This window comes from Pseudopipra pipra, chromosome 10 (assembly GCF_036250125.1).
Source record: "Pseudopipra pipra isolate bDixPip1 chromosome 10, bDixPip1.hap1, whole genome shotgun sequence".
In the NCBI taxonomy this organism is placed as follows: Eukaryota; Metazoa; Chordata; class Aves; order Passeriformes; family Pipridae; genus Pseudopipra; species Pseudopipra pipra.
In genome coordinates this window covers 25,029,780-25,049,650 of record NC_087558.1, presented here as the reverse complement: position 1 = coordinate 25,049,650, position 19,871 = coordinate 25,029,780, and the positions used below count along the sequence as shown (strand labels likewise).

The 19,871-nt window shown below is 43.2% G+C and overlaps 1 protein-coding gene across 1 annotated transcript in view; it reads left to right on the top strand.

Moving 5' to 3' along the window:
• Positions 1–19,871, top strand: part of ARHGEF4 (Rho guanine nucleotide exchange factor 4) — a 205,890-nt gene that overhangs the window by 79,718 nt on the left and 106,301 nt on the right. Inside the window, 3 exon segments of the mRNA XM_064666941.1 lie at positions 1,269–5,690; positions 9,585–9,911; positions 15,282–15,411. Coding sequence (XP_064523011.1) covers positions 2,100–5,690; positions 9,585–9,911; positions 15,282–15,411 — 4,048 coding nt within the window. The 5' untranslated portion in view covers positions 1,269–2,099.

The window sequence follows — 19,871 nt, the reverse complement described above, 5'->3', positions numbered from 1 at the left end:
TCTTCTTATTGAGATCCCATTTGGAAATAACTCTTGTGCCTTCCCTTTTCCAATTTACCCTCTATGTTTTGGTGCCTAGAATCAGAAACTCTGTGACATATCTTTTGATGTGATTTGGAATTTGGCTTCCCACATGAGGACTCACACTTCCTCTGTGACAAAGCACCCTGATGTGCAAGCCAGGCTGAAGGATCTTGTGTTCTAGTTTGATGGCTGCCATTCACTTGTGGTGGTTTTTGGTTTGTTTGTTATTTAGAAAAGTCTTTCATTGTTTATTATCTTAGTTTTCAGATTTTAAAATGTGCCAATGATTCTTGTGAGGAATGTTACCAAAACCTGGTTAAAGAAGCATCCAGAATTAGGGTTAAAGGCTGCCATTTATACTTACGTGGCATCTCATTCTAGATATTAATGGACTGAAGCTGGAATCAGCTAAATATCTTTGTTGGGTACATTTGTAGAACTTCTGACAATAGCGGAATGTGAAGCTGACAGACAGCAAGTACTATTTTTACCTCCTGAAAGCCTGCTGTGATTTCATTATCTGCTTCAATCCTAAGAAACATCCAGACAACTTTCTGATGGCTGAAGAAAAGAAGACTGAGGCTCTCCCAGGGTAGCTGTCTGGGACAAAGACATTTCCTAATATTGACAGTTTGATCTTTCTGCTCTGAGCCACTGATTCGGATGTGCTCTGATAACTCATACATGTATTGCTCCTGGTATAAACCTTCTGGAAAATGAGATCTAAGGTTTCTTTCACCTCTGGGTCAGGCTTTGGTATGGGTAGTATCTGGTTACTCAGGTGCAGTTTCTGCATATTTTTATGCCAGATTTCTCTAATGCAGACACTAACAATTACTTCTCAGGTTTTCCACATAAACCTCCTCCTCGAATTTGAAGATGGGTTCATTAGAGTTTTTAGATCTATTGTCAAGGGATGATTTTCATTTGATGTATTTGAATGTGAAATGTGTTTTGGTAATGGGCTATGAAAGATATGGCCAAAAGTAAAATTTTGGCTTCTGTATAATTGCATATGAAATAAAAAAAAGATTATTTAAGAACCATTAAAGGAAAATAAAAGTAAGAAATAGAAAGACCAAGACCTCAGGACCATCAGTAAGTAAAACATCAAGTATAACTTTCAAAGACATCAGTGTGTATCACATTAATTTTGTTCTGAAGTCCCTTTTCTAATAATAATTCTTGTTGCCCTGCTGCTATGGGAAATCATTGCTAAAGCATTCCTTTCTGTTTATTCACAGACCCCACAGCCAGTTGAAAACTACATCAGTGAAGGAGAGTTTGAGGACGATCTGAGTACTTCTACCCCAAGCACAACAGAGCTGGAGGTACGTGGATCCAGCCAAGAAACAGATGAAGATTATTTTGAGACCGTGTCACATCAGAGTGGATCTTTGTCAGATGTAAAAACTGAGCCTTACGAGAGTGCATCAGATACAGAATCTCTTTCTAGTGACATAGCTGGGAACACTTGCTTGGATTCAAACTGCCTGTTCACTGAAAAAAAAACCCTGGGCTGTAATTTTCCCAAAGAAAGGGCAGAAACAACCTTCCATGGACTGAAGTGCTCCAGGCAGCCAGAATTCACCCGGCACATACAGTTCGGATTGTCCTACAAAATAAAAGCAGCACCAAGCAAGACTGAATTTTGTGTACAGTCAGCAAGGGCAGAAGGTGAAGAACTGGGTGATGAAGAACAAACATTCTTTAGTGATATCTCTATCACAGAGAACAAATTCCATGAAGAGGGCGTTGTATCACAGGCAAAGAGAAGTTCTGTGGCAGCATTGCAAAATAAAGCAGAGTTAGAAAGCTTTAAAGTGCAATCCTGTACCAACCCAGTACTTACAGAAGATGATGTTACAAGACAGAGGGAACATCCTGCAGTATTAAGCATTGATTGTTTCAAAGCAAACTCAGAAAATTGTTTGGTTTTTCCTGAGGTACAGCAATTTTCCTTCCAGTCAGATGCAGTGTCTAGCTGTAGTTTGCCTAATCTTCATTTTGAAACAAATGGACCTAACTCTAAAAGTTACACTGAGACATCTGACTATAAGTGTGAGTTAGATTCTATGTCCAGTATAAAATGCAGCAGGAGGAATTCAGCTGACAGTGAGGAAACTACAGGCAAAAGGATAAAACCTGGACGTACAGAGACTATGTTGACATCAGATTCACTCTTTTACCAGAGTTGCTTCAAACCAAAATCTCGGCCACCACACACAAGGTCAGAGATTACAGAAAGTAAAACATGGCACAGTGTACCTGAAAACATCAGTGTTCAAAGCCAGACAGAATATGTGGGGAGCTGCATTCACCTTACAAACAAATTCAGATGGTCATGTTCCAGAATACATCTTCAAGGGTTGGATTTTGAATGCACTTGGAAAAACTTAGGAAGGGTACCTGTAAGCCCTGAGCCAGCAATAAAAATAGAGGGCCAGTTTGGCATGAAAAGATCTCTTCTTGATACTGACACGAACTCAAAGGAGTGTCAGGTTTCTCAACCAGCAGGCTCTCCCCAGTGCATTGATTATTATTTGCACTCTAAATCAGAGACATGTGGCCTGAACCCAGAGCCAGTCGGTACCTGTGCTGACAGCTTAACACAGGGTGATGCTTGTGAGTGCAGCCCCAAACAAAAGCAGACTTCCTCTGCCCTGGACTGTGAGCCAGTGACCATAAATGCTGAAGAACTCATAAAAAGTGATGAGTACAAAGCTGAAGGAGCTCTGGAAGCAGGCAGATTCCCCTGTGATACTGATGTTGAATTGGGCACTGGTGGCACTGAGAACCTTGCAGCTTCTCATGTAAGTTTTCCTGCTGTTGTGGAAAACAGAGATTGGGAATATTCTGTAAACTGTGTTTCCAATAGTGGAATAGACCAAAAATGTTTGAAGGAGAATGGCCTTGAATCAGAACTGTCAGGTATGACGATTGTGGCAGGAGAAAGATGGGCAGATCATTCTTCTAATCTTGACTTTGGTTGGAAATTCCTGGAAACCACAGTACAAGCAGGTGGCAGTGACGCTGGGACAGAGCACGAAGAGCCACTGAAGCAAAATACAAGTTGCAAAACTGGTACCTTAAGGAGCGACTCTGAGCTAGTAACAAATGAACATCCTACTCATAAAGGAAAGGATGAAGACAGTGACAGTGCCTTTGCTGTTGAAAGGACTCCCAGATCAAATCATATAAGCCAGAGGAGGGATCTAATGATGGGTCCAGAGTTAAAGCCTGCACTAATTATAGTCTCTGTAGAGCAGAAAGGATTACAGTCCAAGACAGTGAATGATGACCTTCCTACTGAAGTGGTAACCAAGAGATTGAGAAATGTAGTGAGGAGGGATTTGATATCTCTTTGTACTGTGAACAAAGTTCATGATGAGCCAGAGAGAGTTCTTGGTGAAAACTGTATCCGTAAAGAACAAATTCTGGCCACCCATCCCATTCCTGGCAGTGTAGAGGTACCCCCTGATAGGGATACAGCTGAAGTAGAACCAGAAGTTTCAGAAGAGAAAAGAGAAAAAAACGATGCAGTTTCATCCTTAGGGTTCACCTGTAGTAATCCCACAGTAAGAAGTGAGGAAGTGGAATTCAGGAGTGTTACTGTACCACTGAGCAATGATACACTTAGTGCAGAAAGTCAGACAGGTCCCTGTGAAGAAGTGCTCATAAAATCACACAGTACAGGTGGTGTGAAGGTCTCTGAGGAAGAGCCCTGCAGAACACAGACTGCTTTTGAATTAGAACAGTTCAGAAAGTCAGGCTCCAGAAAGCCTGGAACAAGAGATGACCAAGTGTCTAAGGAAGAGGAATTCAAAGCACATCAAGGCAGAGAGGAAGGCTTATATATAATTAGTGCAGTTACACTGGAAACGAGCAGCAGTGTAAGCAGTTTGTGTCCGGGAGATGGTGCTGATGACCTTCAAGGGCCCAGCAGTGTCTCTGAACAAGCAGTAGGCAGGCAAGGAAATGAAGGCTGTAATGGCTCAAAGGAAGAAATAGGTATTTGTGAAGGACCTTCTTCTAGGGAAGGAAGGCAGGGCTCTGCTGCAGAAGACACTGCTAACCCCAGCAAAGACAGTGCACTCAGTCTAGATGTGTCTGATGTCTTTGATGAGTCTGTGAACAGGGAGATCCATAACACTTGCATGCTGGGCCTGGATAATATAAGTACCTGCAGCACTAACAGCGAGGAAATGGATGACAACTTATCCCACATCCTGGGAAGTAACAGCAGTCTCTATAAAGCGGTGCAGAAGCCAACAAAGAATGAGAATAGTGGGAAAGCTTCCAGGTTTTTAGTATTCTCAAAAATGACATCTTTCAGGAAAACTAAGCCTGCCACAGCAGAAAATCAGGGAAGTAGCAGTTTCTTTGGCAGCAAGGCAAAGATAGAAGAGCTGGAAGCTGGGAAAGATGATGAAGACACTGCAAGTTTACTGTCTTTGAAAAGCTGTCCATCTGGTTTAGTCTTCCACAGGAAGGAAAGTTACACCTCAGAGTACTCTGATGATGATGATTTATTCTATGAGAGACCCCCAGGATTATTCAACAGATTGAGCCTGAGGAAGGCCTCTGGCTCTGGTCGGATACTGATGGAAGACACAGATATGAATTCAACTTCTCCCTGTTTGGGACCTGTCAAATATGCAGATCGACATGTTTCAGGTTCATCTGAAAACAATGATGGGGAACCTGTGGAGCACTCTGGGATTAGAAAATCATTCCCTGAAAGCGAATACAAAAGGAACAAAACCCCTGAGGGCAAGAAGTTCAAGACAAGGTTGGCCTTGGCACACAGATCCCTCTCAAGCTTATTTGAGTCGAGATCTACAGAAAAGGAAAACACTGAGCAAAGTTCGAGAGTATCACTGAAAAATGAAAAGGAGAAAGCCAAACTTCGCCAGAGCACCTGGAAAGCTTTTCTAAAAAGCAAGGAGGCAGATGGACTAAAAAGGCCTGTCTTAGCAAGTTTATCACCGACACAGGAGGGTCTGAGTGCAAGTGGTGGCCACGTGATGAGAACACCAGTAGAACGACAGGGTAGTTCCAATGGACACACGTTTTTTAAAACAGAAGCAGATAGTGGCTCCAACTATTTTGACAACTCTGTGGAACCTGTTGATGTCTCTTCACCTGCAGGTATGTGGAGAAGACGAGTACAGTCCCATGACTTGGGCATTAAATACTCACAGAGTTCCGACTGTGACGAGCAGCAGGAGGTTCTCAGCAACAGTTTAAATACTTCCCTAGAGGAATACTGGATGAAATCTCCATTTAGCCCCACTGACTTGCAGTTGGCATTTAGTCAGTCAAGTCCATCGTGTCCCCCCCACTCAAATTCCGATGGTAAAGACATGCCTTGTAGGCCCATGAGTCCTAAACCGCAGAGTCCACGATCCACTTCTCACCAGAGGACCTTCCGTTATCCCGGAAGAGTATGTGCCACTTCGATGATTTCTCTTGGGAACAGCCCTGGAGTTGAAAGCAATTTGGAGGCTCCTGAGAGACCAAAGACATTGAAACCCAGAGGTAGTCTCTTACTTTCTGTGCACTCATTGGACGCCGAATACCAGAGGGATGACAGTGGCATAAGCAGTCAATCCCAGATCAGCTTAAATACAGCTTCTTCCATTAGTGATATGCTCCAAGATGAGGTGAGTTGTTGTCTGGGAATGATCAGAGGGTGGTGTGGTTTGCAGTCTTTTGCTTTAATATGGCTTAGGAATTCCAGTGAAACTCCTTAATGGCTCAATGAACACATTGGTTAGATGGGCACATTAATATTCCTCTTGGTCTGAGACAGGTAGCACTACTCATCCTTTCTGTTTCTGTCCAAGACTATATGAATTGATGCACTCTTTAGGGGAGGATTTGCCACAAAAATCTAAAATGGAGTAATCACAGCAGCTCTAATGTATAACGTAGACAGAATATACAGACACCACACTGTGTTCAACTCCTTTTTTTTTTTTTGCTGGGTTAGAGGGGATAACCTCTTAAGGCAGTATTGAGCCTTGTAACTAGTATATAGTGAATAAGTTTCTCAACATGAAAGGTAACATAGAAATCAATTCCCATTGCTAGCAGTCACCTAGAAATCAATTCCCATTGCTAGCAGTCAGTTTTTAAGAAATAAAATAGTTTTCTTTCTTTAGACAATGAGTAGCTGTCTTTCAAAGTACCATAAGTTTTTTGCAGTCACCCTAACTACTCTTTGGTTGCTGCTAGAATTCCTTTTCTGCCTTTTCTACAGCAAACGGAAAAAACCCTCATGGAGTCAGGGTCTCCTTTTCACATTGCATTGTGTTCTAATCCAGGCAACACATGAAATCCTTGGCATAGGCTGGATCTCACAGAACAGATTGTATCTTCAGTAGGGATCTCTTGATTGGCTGGAGCCTTCAAAAGCAGATACTTCCTCTGTCGGTAGCTTTTTAATCTCAGAGAGGATTTCCCATGTTGTAAAGTGGCTGGGAGCTTAGGAATCTCTTTCAGTGGCTAAGCACAACCCCCAGAGTGACTGAAACTGAGCTGTCATTGAGATCCCAGGACACGCCTTGATTATGCTACTTTTGCTACTTTTTCAGTTTCGTTGCTGATGAGTTTTGTCATTAAGAAATGGGAGAATAATTTTGTTGAGCAGATTGTCACAAGTGGCGCTTGAGAGACGGTATGAGCTTCTGCATACCCTGAGCAGACAATTTCCAGAGTGTTCACTGATCTAGAACTGCTGAGGGCTGCTTGTGTTCTACTCAGATGAGCCCTCACACAGCTTTTGCTGCTGTTGCCTTTTGTCTCTCACATCCCAGTGTACACAAAAGTTTTGATACCCTCCAAAATGATCTTAGCCTACCCTTTCTCCCTACTTTTTTTGTAGAAGCTCCCTATTTTTTGTGTAGACACAAACAAACAAATGGTTGGTAGGAGCATACACGACTAATGGCACCACCAGATAGACCAAACCATGGCTTTGCCTAATCAAGTCTTGAAAACCTCCACTGCTGATGATTTCAATACCTTTCTGGGAAACATGTTCCTGGAGAATTTTTTGTTCCTAGTGCCCAACCAGAATTTTCCAAGCTACAGTTTCTGGCCACTGCCTTGTGTCATTGTCTAGCATTACTGAGAGGAGTTTGATCCCTCATCCATGTAAATATAAAGTTGTTGGTGACTGCCCTTATATTGCCTCCAGTGCCCTCTTATGAGCTTAAATAAACCCAGTTGCCTCAACCTCTCTGCACATATTCCCAGTGAAAGTTGACTGGCTTGGGGTTTTTAGCTGATCCAAAGAAGTGTATGGGTGGCAGCTGGAGAAGTGAGGGCTGTAGTACCAGAATTGCTGGTGGAAAATGGGGAAGAGATTTTACTTTATTCCCCTCTGTGCTCAGCTTTACTTGAAAATCTTTTGTTTTCGTGGGCATCAACTTAACCTACAAACCTAATAGAGGACACAACATTCCCGACAAGACACTGCAGTGTTACACCAGCCTAGAAAAAAGCAAGAGACTTGGACTATACATGCTGTCAACAGATGAAGCCTCTCAGAGGGTGAATAAAATCACTGACCTGTAAATAATAGCTCAAAAGTACATCTAGAAAAGAGTGGAAAGATGTGGCATGTGTAAAGCCTTGAATAGGCAAGCCCACATCCTATAATGTAACCATTAGAAGCAAATAAGTAATTACTTAAATTGATTGCTAGATTAAATTATTCAAAGAAAACCATAAAAAATTTAAATGGTATCTAAGCCATATAAAAACAGTTTAATTTTCCTGATTCTTCTGGAGGCTGCAAAATATGATATCTGAAATTGGGCAAATGTAACTGGAGCCTGAAAATTAATGCAAATGTCCCAGCTTTTAAAACATAACATCTAATATAGTAAAGCAGACAGGGCTTTATTTATGTCCATTTTCATGAAATGAAGTAGAGCTGCACCCTGGATTTTGTAACTGAAGTTGTTTTTTTCAGAAATCCCTGAAAATACAACAGAGACATTGGGCAAATTATATTTACAGTGTTAAGTCTTCCCAGCACAATTATCCTCTATGCACTAAGCATGGCCTTCCCGATGTATGTTGCTTAGTAAAGAGGTCATAAAATTAAGTTTATCAGTGGATTTGGAGAAAATTTCTTTTCTGTTCCACATAGAAAAGACATATTTCAAAACAAATGCATAATTGTGAAGTTCTTGAGTTCACTCCCCAATGCGTCCTCCAGTAGGGGATTTGTACATATTCCCCAACCCCCAGCCAGGTGTTTTTTCCAGTGGTGTGGCTTTATCTGTGTTACAGTGCTGTGCCAAACTGCACTGGATCAGCTTGTCCTGGACACCTCTGGCTGCCACCTTGGTAAGTAGCTCTTCTTAGCCTGGTGGGGCCCAGAGCAGCCCCTCTCTGAGTACCTGCTAGTGGTTAACATTCTCAACATTCTCCAGGTTACCTCCAGGACAAAGATTTTATGCAGAAAACAGCAAGACAGAACCATTACCAGTTTGCCCATCTGTCAGGAACTTCATTACATGTTTAATTAATCTGTTTGTGGCATGATTTTACTTACATAATTGTGTTATTCAGCAGGCAAACTGTCCTAAAATGTCCCATGTTTGGAATTTGCATGTTCTCCTCACTCCTCTCCAGTATGATGGCATTAGGCACAGAACATCAGCAGGAAACACTTTCCTTTTTCACAGCATCTACTGTTTCTAGACTGTGGCATCTCTTACCAGGGGCAAGAAGAACTGATCTGGAATTGTTGGTTAGTTGAGAATAGATAGGAAGTGCCTGGAGTTTGGTTTTATTGGGGTTCTTCAAAGGAACTGTGGGAAACTGGACAGATACAACTATCAAGATAGAGCATTTTATTTGTCATGAAAAGAGACTCCTGAGATCATTCATTCCCCAGTGTCAGTGTCTCCCACCTTAAATATTATCGATTCTAACACTGATGCTACCTGGAATAGTCGTTGGTTGCCTCAGGGCACACTTGCTTTCCAGCTGTTCTAGTGTAAAAGCTGTAATTTTGTGCAACCACTCAATGGGAGTGAAAGGCAAAGCTGTTCAATTCCTTACTCTTGGCCCAGCATCAAGCAAATAAAATGGGTAGCGTAAAGAGCACATCAGGAAACACAGGGCTTGGTATATCAGACCTGCAGGCATCTAGGAAGCCTTTTCACATTATATAACTGAAGTACAGTCAGAAAAGCAGAGACAGACAGGAGGTCATTTTCCTATTTTCAGAGATACTATCTGTCTTTGTAAATAATATTATACAGACAGAGTGACCTAAATCCTAGTAGTAATGTTATTGTAATATGCCATCTAGAATGAGGGTGAAAAGGGCCCTGTCCTGTGCAGAGGGAGTACATATTGCACTCTCAAAGGATCACAGAGCTGCTGCTCCAGGGTGGAGTCCTCCTAAGTGTTTTCTTCTGAGTAGTTCTGGAGCTGGATAACTGTGCTTTGCCATCTTCTGTTCAAACTGACTTGAAGCAAACAACATTTCCATCCAGCAAACCCTGTGTTTTCACCTGCTGTTTGTAAAACAGGAGTCTAGACAGCAATGTCAAACTGCACCTGAAAAGAGGCCAAATAAGAAATGGGTTCCCCATCGCAAAAGGAGGCCCCCCCGGGTCCCACCATCCCCTCGCCCCGGCTCCACCCTGGAGAGCAAAGCCTGGAGGCTTTCCTGCTTTGCTCCAGATGAAAAAGCTAAGGAGATTCCAGAGAGGAGGAGGAAGAGACCTAAACCCCTCTATAAGTGCTTCAGCTTCGATGATGTTTGGATGGAGAGGAACCAAAAAAGGAAACTAGAGAAGGAGACACAGCCAGAGAGAGGGGCTCAATCGCAGCATCTCCCAGGGGACCCGTTAAAAGTAAGGAGCCGTACACCGTCGTCCTCGTCCTCTGGCACTGTCTTCCTCTCTGCTCCAGCTGCTTCTCTCTGCTGTCATCATGTTCCTGACCTTGAACTTTATCTGGTGCCACTTCTGTCAGCTTTTCTGTGGGCCCGGTACTCTGCAGGGACTGATGGAACACTAACCTGGTCCATAAGTGATGGTGTCTAAAGGTGGTGGGTTTTTTAGTCACTGTAAGCAAACAGTTCTTGCCCTGTGCTATGCTGGAAATAGGATGCAGGAGCATCAGGTTGCTCTGTGAGCTGAGACATAGGGAGGGCAGGGAGCAAATCAGAGTTTCCTTAAATCAATATAAATTAAACAGATGAAATCTCATTCTGTGCCCTGTGGCATTGCTGTATAACTTTAATAAGGGACTTCTAAATACGATTTCCCTTGTATCCGAGGCCAACTCCACAATTCTTACTGAGGCAAATTCCTGCTGTGAAATGCTCGAGAGAACATTGCCATTGGAGTTTTAGACATTAATATTCTCCTCTCCACTGGGGGAGACTTTTAGATCAGCTTTATGATTGCTTGTGACAAACTTTGAGGCTGTTGTGACTCACACTGATGGCATCTGTTACTCTTGGGTCCAGAGCTAAGGTCTGTTCCCTTCAGGGAGAGCCATAAATCTGCATCCAAGAGCCAAAAGTAGCCTTCATATATAATAAAGAACTTCTGGGGAGAAAGGACATGAGATTAAGGGATGCTCCTTGCAGTATCTCATGATAAGATGGAAAAAATTTCTGATCAAGCTTGAAATCAAGTAGCAGATATTCAAATAAAAGCTTTCCTCGGGGTTTTCTGGTTTTGTCTGTTGTCTGTATTTGTTTCCCTTTCTCTCTGTTGTCCTGGTTGCCTGTTTCTGCTTGCTCTTGCATTAAAATGACAATCTTTGAGGGCAGCTGAGGCCCCAGTTGTCCTGTCACCACTTCAGAATGTGTTTGAACTTATGCACACAAATAGTTCTGTGAATGGTGAGGGGGAAACATTCCCCTGACATAGCTTACCTTTCCCAGGGAAAACCTGCTGCCTCATGCCAGCCTGGGGGAGTCTCCCATTGAAGCAGATGGACACCTGGGACAGGAAGCCAGGCCAATTCCAGAAACAGGGTTTCTGAAAAACTGCCAGCTGTTCTTCCCTCCCCAGGGACAAGGACTAAAAATCTGTGCTATTTCGTATGTGTGGGGCTCTTCAGAACAAAGTGTTGCCAGTTGCTGCTTGGATGGGTGCTGGGTATGATTCTGTGAGGTTTCCTGCTCTCAGTTCAGTGAGGATGCTTCCCTGACTCAGCTCCATGGTACCTATGTGTCGGAGATAGTGAGTAAGGCTCCTGAGGCGTGTGGATGTTAAGGTGAAAAAAAATTTAGTTGGGTTACTTTTGCATTTTGTTCAAAGTTCTGAGTGCTTAGTGTTGTACAGAATGATACAAGGTAGTGAAAATGAATCCCTGGCTTACACAGGCTCAGTGATAAACAGAAATCAGTAAAACATGCTAAAAATATTCCTCACAATTCCTTGACAAGCAGATAGCGATGGAAATGTAGCCTGTGCTGCAGGGCATGTTGGCCAGCACTGAGACCATTAGTGCTTCAGAGAGGAGTGACCAGTTCCCTCAATAGCTTCCCCTGGAGCCATCAGATTACACAGTTTGAATGCTGTCTGCTCTGCTCACTGAATGCACATTTGGATGCTGCCAGAAAACAGCTTCCCCTTTAAGCATTTCCACCCCTATTTTCTGGTGCAAACTTACCTCTAAATCAGCATCAGCTGCACAATGATTCGCAGCTGCCCCTGTGCCCGTGGAGACACCCCCCTTATCAATCATCTGCCTTTCCTGGTTCTTCTTCTCCGGATAATAGAGATAAGCAGAAGATATTTAGTAGCATGTAGGTAGATTTGGGGTTTATGTTTCTGTCAGTCTGTGTTATGTAGGTTATTGACACTTTAATCTTTGTGGGCAGGCCAAGAAAGCATAATGCTGGTTTATTAAGAGAACTATTGGGATTCAAGGGCTATTTCCTGTATGACCATTTCTTGGCCTGTACTTTTAATTTATAATAGTAATCACCCAATTTCTTTTCTCAGTTGTTGTTTTCTGCCATTGCAATGCTCTAGTCCTGTAATAGTGCAGGGTTATTCATGCTCCCAAGTGTCATGGGAGTGCTGTCATAAGCTGCAGTGTTTGAGGGCAGTTCTAGAAGGATGCTAAATCCCCTTTAATAAGAAGAAACAAATTATCACAAAAGCAGCTTTGTAAGATGTTCATTGTCTGCTGTGGTTTTGTGACTGCGACAAGGCGACTGTTTGGGCCTTTGGAGATCTGAAATTTCAAGTCTGATGTTTTCTGACACACGGCTGCCTTGGGATGAGTGGCTTCTGTTGTGACAAGTCACATTGTGTTAAGTCAAGATGAGGTCAGCACACAAGGTGATGTAATGCTGCATTGGGGAAACAACTTAATAGAGCAAAGCAGGGAGGAATTCTTGGTTTTTTCAAGTGCTGATTTCTGGTACTACTCTATGATTCAGGTCAATGTACACAGATTAGTATAGTGGAAATATAAGGCTAATCTGAGGGCTGGCAGTTGGGATCCAGAGGGAGATGGACAAACAATCAAGAAACTACCTCCAAACTAAAAAAATAACCACTTAAAATACCAGTCCTAAACATAATATAATGGTCTTTGTTTTGCTTAGGTCCAGTAAGCTGCTCCGCTGCTTTAAATGGGAACAGCCTGTGGAAATTCCCAATCAAACTCAAAGCTTGACCCAGCTGTCCCTTATAATGAGATGCTACCAGTAACAAGCTGAGCAGGTTCTGATCTTGGACCTTAAAGTCTTAACGTAACACCCTCCCCCCAAGGGGAAGAAGAGAAACTCATCTGGCTGTGAATGAACCTACATTCTTCTGCTTGGCCGTAGGCTTTGCCCTTTACATGGTGCTGGTTTCATGCTGTAGCCTGGGCTCCTCTTACTTGTTTCTAATGCAGTGTAAGTTCCCTAACTGGAGCAGAGACTGTGCCCAAAAACACTGACATATGTAACGCTGTAATGGCAATGGGCTCTGTTTTGGGAATTATTTTTGCAAAAAATTTGTAGTGATGTCTCTGAACTGTCTGTCTGCTCCCATCCTGTGCTTTCCTGTTTCAACAAAAACTTAAACCCTGGCTGTTAAGCTTGATGCCTCTCGAGTGCACAGCAATAGGAGCACAGACGTGGCTTCTATGTGCATTTGTTCAAGCACAGTTTGTGTGCTGCCAAATTAGAGAGATTCCTAAAAGGCCCATCAGGGGGCTATACCCAGAGGGGGAATTGTGCAGAAAAAGCTCTCTTTTATTTTGAAAGAGAAATGAGAAGCAGTGAAAAGCAGATCTTTAGCTTATTGCCCTGAATATGACTTCTGGAAATCTGATTTTACCATATCCAAAATAAGAGAAAATGAAGTTTTGCTGGGTGCTACCACAGTTATGAGCACTGTGGGCACCTGAGACACTTCAAGAGGGTAATGAACACGCTTTGGAGAGGGGATTTAATGAGAAAAACCTCCCTCTCTTGTGCACCTGACAAAGCACAGACATACAACAAGGGTAAATGCCTCTGCCAGGGACTGAACTGCTGTGCGTAAGAGCATAGAAATAATCCCCTGGAACCTCTGGCATAAAATGTAAAAAAAAAGGATCTGTACTATATTCTGGTCCCTCATTTCCCCTCCCCTCCCTTGTGGGTTGTGGAAAACACTGCCCACATATTACTAATGCCCCTGAAAATGCTTCTTCTCCCGACTTTGTGTTGCACAGGCCTGTCTCCCACGCGGTAGGAATCAAATAATGCCTGTACCTGAAGTTTGCTCTGATGTCCCAGGGATTAATAAGAAGCCTGCAATTTTTATTGTAACAGCCCTAGGACAGGATTCTGCTTTCTAGTCTCACACAGAACAATAATGCTTTCTATCACCTTTCATGTAAATAACCTCGACTTTACCCTTGACATTTTCAGAGCTGTGGCCCAGTAAGTTGTCTCGCTTGATTTCATTGTCACTGGAAGAGCATGTGCTCCCACTGGGGCTTTGCTGTGACTTTTCTAGAAAAACAGGCACTGCTCAGGTTAATTTGAACAGAGTTCATGTTATCCCTCAGGAGATGGTGATTTGAGCCAAAGTATTGACTGTGTTCTTCGTTTTAGGAAATGGCCGTGTTCTCTTTGTTTTAGGAAAGTAAGTCCAGGGAAGAAAAGCAAACCAGGCACAGAGCAGCAGCACTCTCAGCTGCTTGGGCACTGTGTTCTGCTTAGTTAAGGAGATTTTGACTAATGACCATTTTCTAAAGAGGAGGCTTCAGCATCAAGGCTAGTCAGCAGACTTTATGCTGATGGGGCATCATGTGGGCTGGTAGGGAGAAGGAAAGATCCTAGATAAACTACTGGACCTCAGTAAACCAATATACCAAATTTTGTCTCCAGTGAAGGATGGATATGTGGTAACTTAATGTCACAGCAGGAAAAGGAAGGGGTGTAGGCAATAGAGATGAAAACCAGTTATGCCTGTGGAACCAGTGCTTACTGACCAGCTGATCTCCCAGTCACCTGCAGTCACTGGTGTTTTCTCTGTGTGCCAGCCACAGGAGGTATGGGGGAGAAGAGAGAGAAGGAAAAAGGGATAAAAGTGTCCCTGCATTATGCATGAATTGCTACATTCTATATCAGAGGTCATGAGCTATATGTATGTATCTATACATTTTCCCCTTTAAACCAGCTGAAGTTCATTCAGATCTGGCAATGTTTTCAAAAGAGTTTTCAAAGTTTTATAAAGTTCTGTAAGTTTTGTAAAATCAATCAGCCAGGTAGAGGAGAAAGCAAGAGTTCTTATTTGTACCTTTAACTGAAGAGAAGAATGTTGTTATCCACATTCTATATGGCTGGAGACTGGTACCAATAAATCTCTGAAGGGAAAAGCTTTATTTGCATGTTAAAATACCAGAACAGGAACTATTTGTTATAAAGCTGTAGGAACAGTTCTGTAGCTGAGGGGATGACTTGAGTTGATGTGCTTTTCCCTCCCACTAGAAACACTTAGGAAGGAGCGAAACATTCTGTGAATGTAGGTATGTGTGGTTGTATGTGAAGTATGAATCCAGTATCTGATTATCCACTTCTCCTGTTCTTATCACTTGCAATTTTCCTGCCTTCTCACTGTTTTTTAACCTCTCTAGCTGTAATTATCCACGTGCGTCTACTAATGTTCTGCTTACTTACATGAGCAGGTACCAGAGGTGGAAAGAGGTGCTATATTTTGTCCTACAGGACTAGTTTAATGTTTGTTGCCTTTGTTTTTCCTCTCCTGTTGCAGGCTGGAATAAGTCCATCCATCACATCTCCTGTTGCCTTTGACATCCTGCCACTGAAACTGCACCCGTTTTCCCAGAGCACCCCGACAGGCCTGGACTGCGTGGGCTGGAAACGGCGCGTCTCCGCTCCTGGTGTGTACACCAGCCTCAGCTGGGCATGAGTTATGGGAGCATTAAGCTTTGCTTTATTGTGTATGGAAGCTTTGTGTGCAGTCTAACCTATTTATGATGTCTGGGCAGAAACCTGCTTTAGAGTCAAACCTTTCATGTGCTTTTCATATTCTGGATTGTTTTCTCCCTGAGTGAATAACCAGAGTGGTGTTTAAAGGCACTGGTCAGCTTTTGAGTGGAGATCTCTCATGGCAATGCTGGTGTGCTTGATGCAGTAGCACTGTGTTGTCTGAGGAGAACTCAGTCTCACCTGGGATGATGGCATGTATATCACACTCCTGAATTAGGCTTCTGCAGATGAAACAGGCTCTCTGCCTTTGTTTGCTGGAGAGCACTACGGTGGGTACGGTGAGGCTCCTCTCAAGTTGCTAATTAGGCACCAAAGCAACTAAATGAGCCTCTAGAGATACAAGTTTCCTGTACTTTAAATCCCCTTAAAGAACAAGTATGCCATATTTTCACGAAGTTTCGTGTCTGCTTCATTTCCAATGACTGACGCTTTTTCAGAATTAAAATGTAAATTGTATGGATTATTAAACAGGGAGATGTATCCTTGCCAGGTTTTTAAATTCTCCATCTGACAGTGCCTGCCCAAACACTGCAGATATCTCTATCACAGCACTTTGGGGTAGAATAAGAAAAACAGAATGCAGAGGAGTTGTTTGGCGGTTCATAATCTAGCCAGGAAAAGCCAGCCACAGTTGGGTGCCAAGCTGCTATTTCTGCCTCACAAGGTCTCTGTACCATTGATTAAACACTGTTGGAGTTACCTAATCAAGGGACAATAACATTGAGTTGAATGGTCATAATATTCTGTCAAGCAAAACTGGTTTGCTTGCTGACACTGTGTACAACTCTTGCATAGAGTCGTGAGGCTTCATCTGGAAATAGGAAAACAAGCTACTTATTATTATAGTGTCAAGAGCCCTGCCTCTGCTCTCTCAGTACTGAAGGCTTTGATCACTTGCTGTCACAAGCATCTGGTGTTGCCCCAATGCTTATGACCAGCTCCCTGGCTGAATTAAAAAAGCTGCAGCTTTACTTCTTGGAAATCCCAGATGGAAACCCATCATTGTCAAGTTGTCGGTGCATCTCTGACATCAGCTGAAATCCCTGACCACTGCTGTCATAGAAGTAAATTCAGAGTCACAGCTGAGACAAATTTCATGGTAGTTCCCAACTGGGACCTGAGGGAGATAACAAATATGTATGAATTTCTAAAGGTGAATAGGGGGTGTAAATGTATGTGGACTGACCAGCTGGCAGTGCTGTAGGTGTTTATATGCTGTCTAGAAATGGGGCATGCAACTGAATCATCTATGATTCACACAATATGCCTGAGCTAGGTACAAGTGAACTTCATACCATGGCCTAAGCCTGGACTTCAAGAATTTCTGGGTAAATGTAGCAAAACAAATGAAATGGAGCAGAATCCTTTTTTCAACACCAAAACCATGTTCATGTGGGAGTAAAACGGTGGAGAGAGGAAGCAGAGATTCCTCTGCCACAGCCATCTCTTTTAGCTGCTGCTTGTGGACTTCATTTGAAGCATTTTGGGCATGATGAATGTGTGCACCTGTCCTTCCTGTGGTAGGATGTGGCTGAGAAGAAAACTGCAAATTACTGAAGTAATACTCTGAAGTTGATGGGCCAGTTTCAGGATTGGGTAAGTCCCTGAGGCAGCAGTAGTGCAGCAGAACGCAGAATCTTTGATTCTTACACAGATTTGTTGTGATACCTGTTGCTTTTGTACAGAGCTGTAGATCATGTAAAACAAATATAAAATTAAATGATGACTTAATCTAATTTTAAGTTTTTTAACTCCAAGGCTGCAACGGCTTATATTAATGATCCCAGTTTATGCTTTAGTCATAAAAGACACTGGATATGAAAGTGCTGTGCAATATGTAGTGGTACTATATACTTCCTTATTGAAAATATGGATAAATTTCTCACTGTTAAAGTCTGCACCTGGTCACCTCATGCAGGGACTGCTGCAGAGACTGTGGGGAACAGAGTATTTTGTAAGCCTCTCTAGTTCTTCAGGTATGTGATGACTGTCTGGACTCCAGCCCAAAAGGTGCCATGCACAGCTGGGAGACTTCTGTCATGCACCTCCCCAGTACCTGGGGACAAGAGCTTAGCTGGGCACAGACTTACTGCCTGTTTGTTCCCAGCTAGACCATACCAGGAGTGCTGGGAGAAGAGTTTAATGTTAATGCTGAGTCTGCTGTGCTCGTTACCTTCTGCTCACCAGCTGCTGCCACCAGAGCACGGAGACATCGCTCTCTCTGCCTTTATGCCATGCTGGAAGAAAAGAGGCCGGCTCAGGGCTGTCACCTGGCTGTCCCAGCAGTGGGGAGCAGTCACTGAGCATTTCTCTCCCTGTCCCCTGCGGTGCCCGGGCCTGACAAACCGTGTGGCACCAGCAGGTGGCTCTGGCCCCTGTGAAATGCGGGGCCCTGTGCGCCGGGATGGGCTGAGCCTGCAGCCTCCGCCGGGAGAGATGGAGCCTGGACACCCCCTGTGCACACACGTACACCCCAGAGTTCGCAAAGTTTACTGTCCTGTTCAAACATCGGGGACGTTTAAATACTTTGGAAGGGCTTCCCTGACTGCTACACACTTCAGCAGGTAGTGTTGATGAATATAAAGTATCTTTCCCCTTTAATTCAGAGAATCACAGAATATTCTGTGTTGGAAGGGACCCACAAGGATTATTTAGTCTAACTTTTGGCCCTGCACAGGACACCCCAAGAGTCACACCATGTGCTTGAGAGTATTGTCCAAATGCTTCTTGAGCTCTGGCAGCCTTGGGGCTGTGCCCACTGCCCTGGGGAGCCTGGGCAGTGCCCAACCACCTTCTGGGGGAAGAACCTTTTCCTGAGATCCAACCTAAACCTCCCCTGACACAACTTCAGAACATTCCCTCGGGTGCTGTCCCTGGTCCCCACGGAGAAGAGCTCAGTGCCTCCTCTTCCCCTCATGATGAAGTTGTAGACAGTGATGAGGTCTCCCTTCAGTTCTCCTCTTCTTCTAGTTGTCAAGTTATTCCCATGTCTTCATTTGTACCTTGCAGTATGTTCCTCACTGCCAGTGTAGGAAACAAACTACTTCCTAATGTAGATATGGGAATGCTTTTCTGCTTTTTGGCAGCTTCTAAAGATCTTTAGAAACCTTTGACATAGGAATTGCACCAGAAAAGGTTGTGAGAGGGAAGGGCCTAAAATGTACTGGAGTGAGCAGTAGAAGGATAACAAAGCTTTGGGTTAAAGCAGTGGACCAGCATGTTTGTCTTTTAGGCTATCATACCTATCCTCTTCTTCCCCGTCTCTCTCCTGAGACAGATTTTGTTTATTTATAACCTGCAGACTTTGCCTAAAATTGTGGATGTTCCTGCTCTTGCTGTTACCTCAGCCAGAGACTTTACTATTCTTGTGCCAGCTTGTTACATTTTCTCAGAGGTTTTCCCAATGCTGTCTCTCAGAGAATCTGTGAAACTTTTGTTTCATTTTTTTTGTGGATAGGGACACACATAGGACTGTAAACCTTCAGGGTTTGTCATACCCTCATAGAGGGAGAAACTTGTAACTGGTGTATTACAAGATCAGGTTTGTAGAACAGATCTTAAACCTGTATTATTTAAAATCATTATTTAAATGCAGACCAGATCTTTTTGGCAACTTTCCATGAATCTTGTCAGACTTAAACAGCCTAAGATCTTTCGGTTTCCTGCTATCAGATGTCTACAAGAGATGCCCTGGAATTACACCACAGTGCTGGTGTTGGTTGTGCCAACCAAAGAGGAATGAACTCATCGTGACTGATGTGCACTGATGAACATACTGGTGGCCTTGGAAATCTTGCAACAGGGATAGACCAGCCAAGTTCTCAAAGGCTGAATCTGTTGTGGATAGTCTGGAAAACAGTGACCATTTAGTGATACTGAGTTATCCTCTGGCCTCCCTGGTGTAGCGGAAAGTATTTCTCAGAGGCAAAAGGGACTGTTTGTTTACTCAACATCATGTGGCCAACTTTCATCTTCTTTTCCCAGCTATAGATGGGCTGTTAAACTCACATTTGGCAACAGCTAATGTGAAGATGTTTGACAGCCACTGGAGAAATCTGTTCTAGAGGGAAAATATTAGCTCAAAACCAGGACTTCATTATGTCTTATAAATATTTAGCAGTCCTGTAGTTCAGCAAAATAACAAGCTGAGCTATTTATTCCGGGTTTGTCATTTTAATTCTTGAAGGGACACAGAAGAAAGTGGTATGCAAGTTCCCAGATGTGTATCATTGTAGCTGTAGCATGAAATGTCCATTCCATCCTCATTAATCCATACAAGTGTAATTGAATTGAAGCGGCTAAAAAATAATCATGTCGCCTACTGCATGTTTTTCACTTCATCTCTTAATCA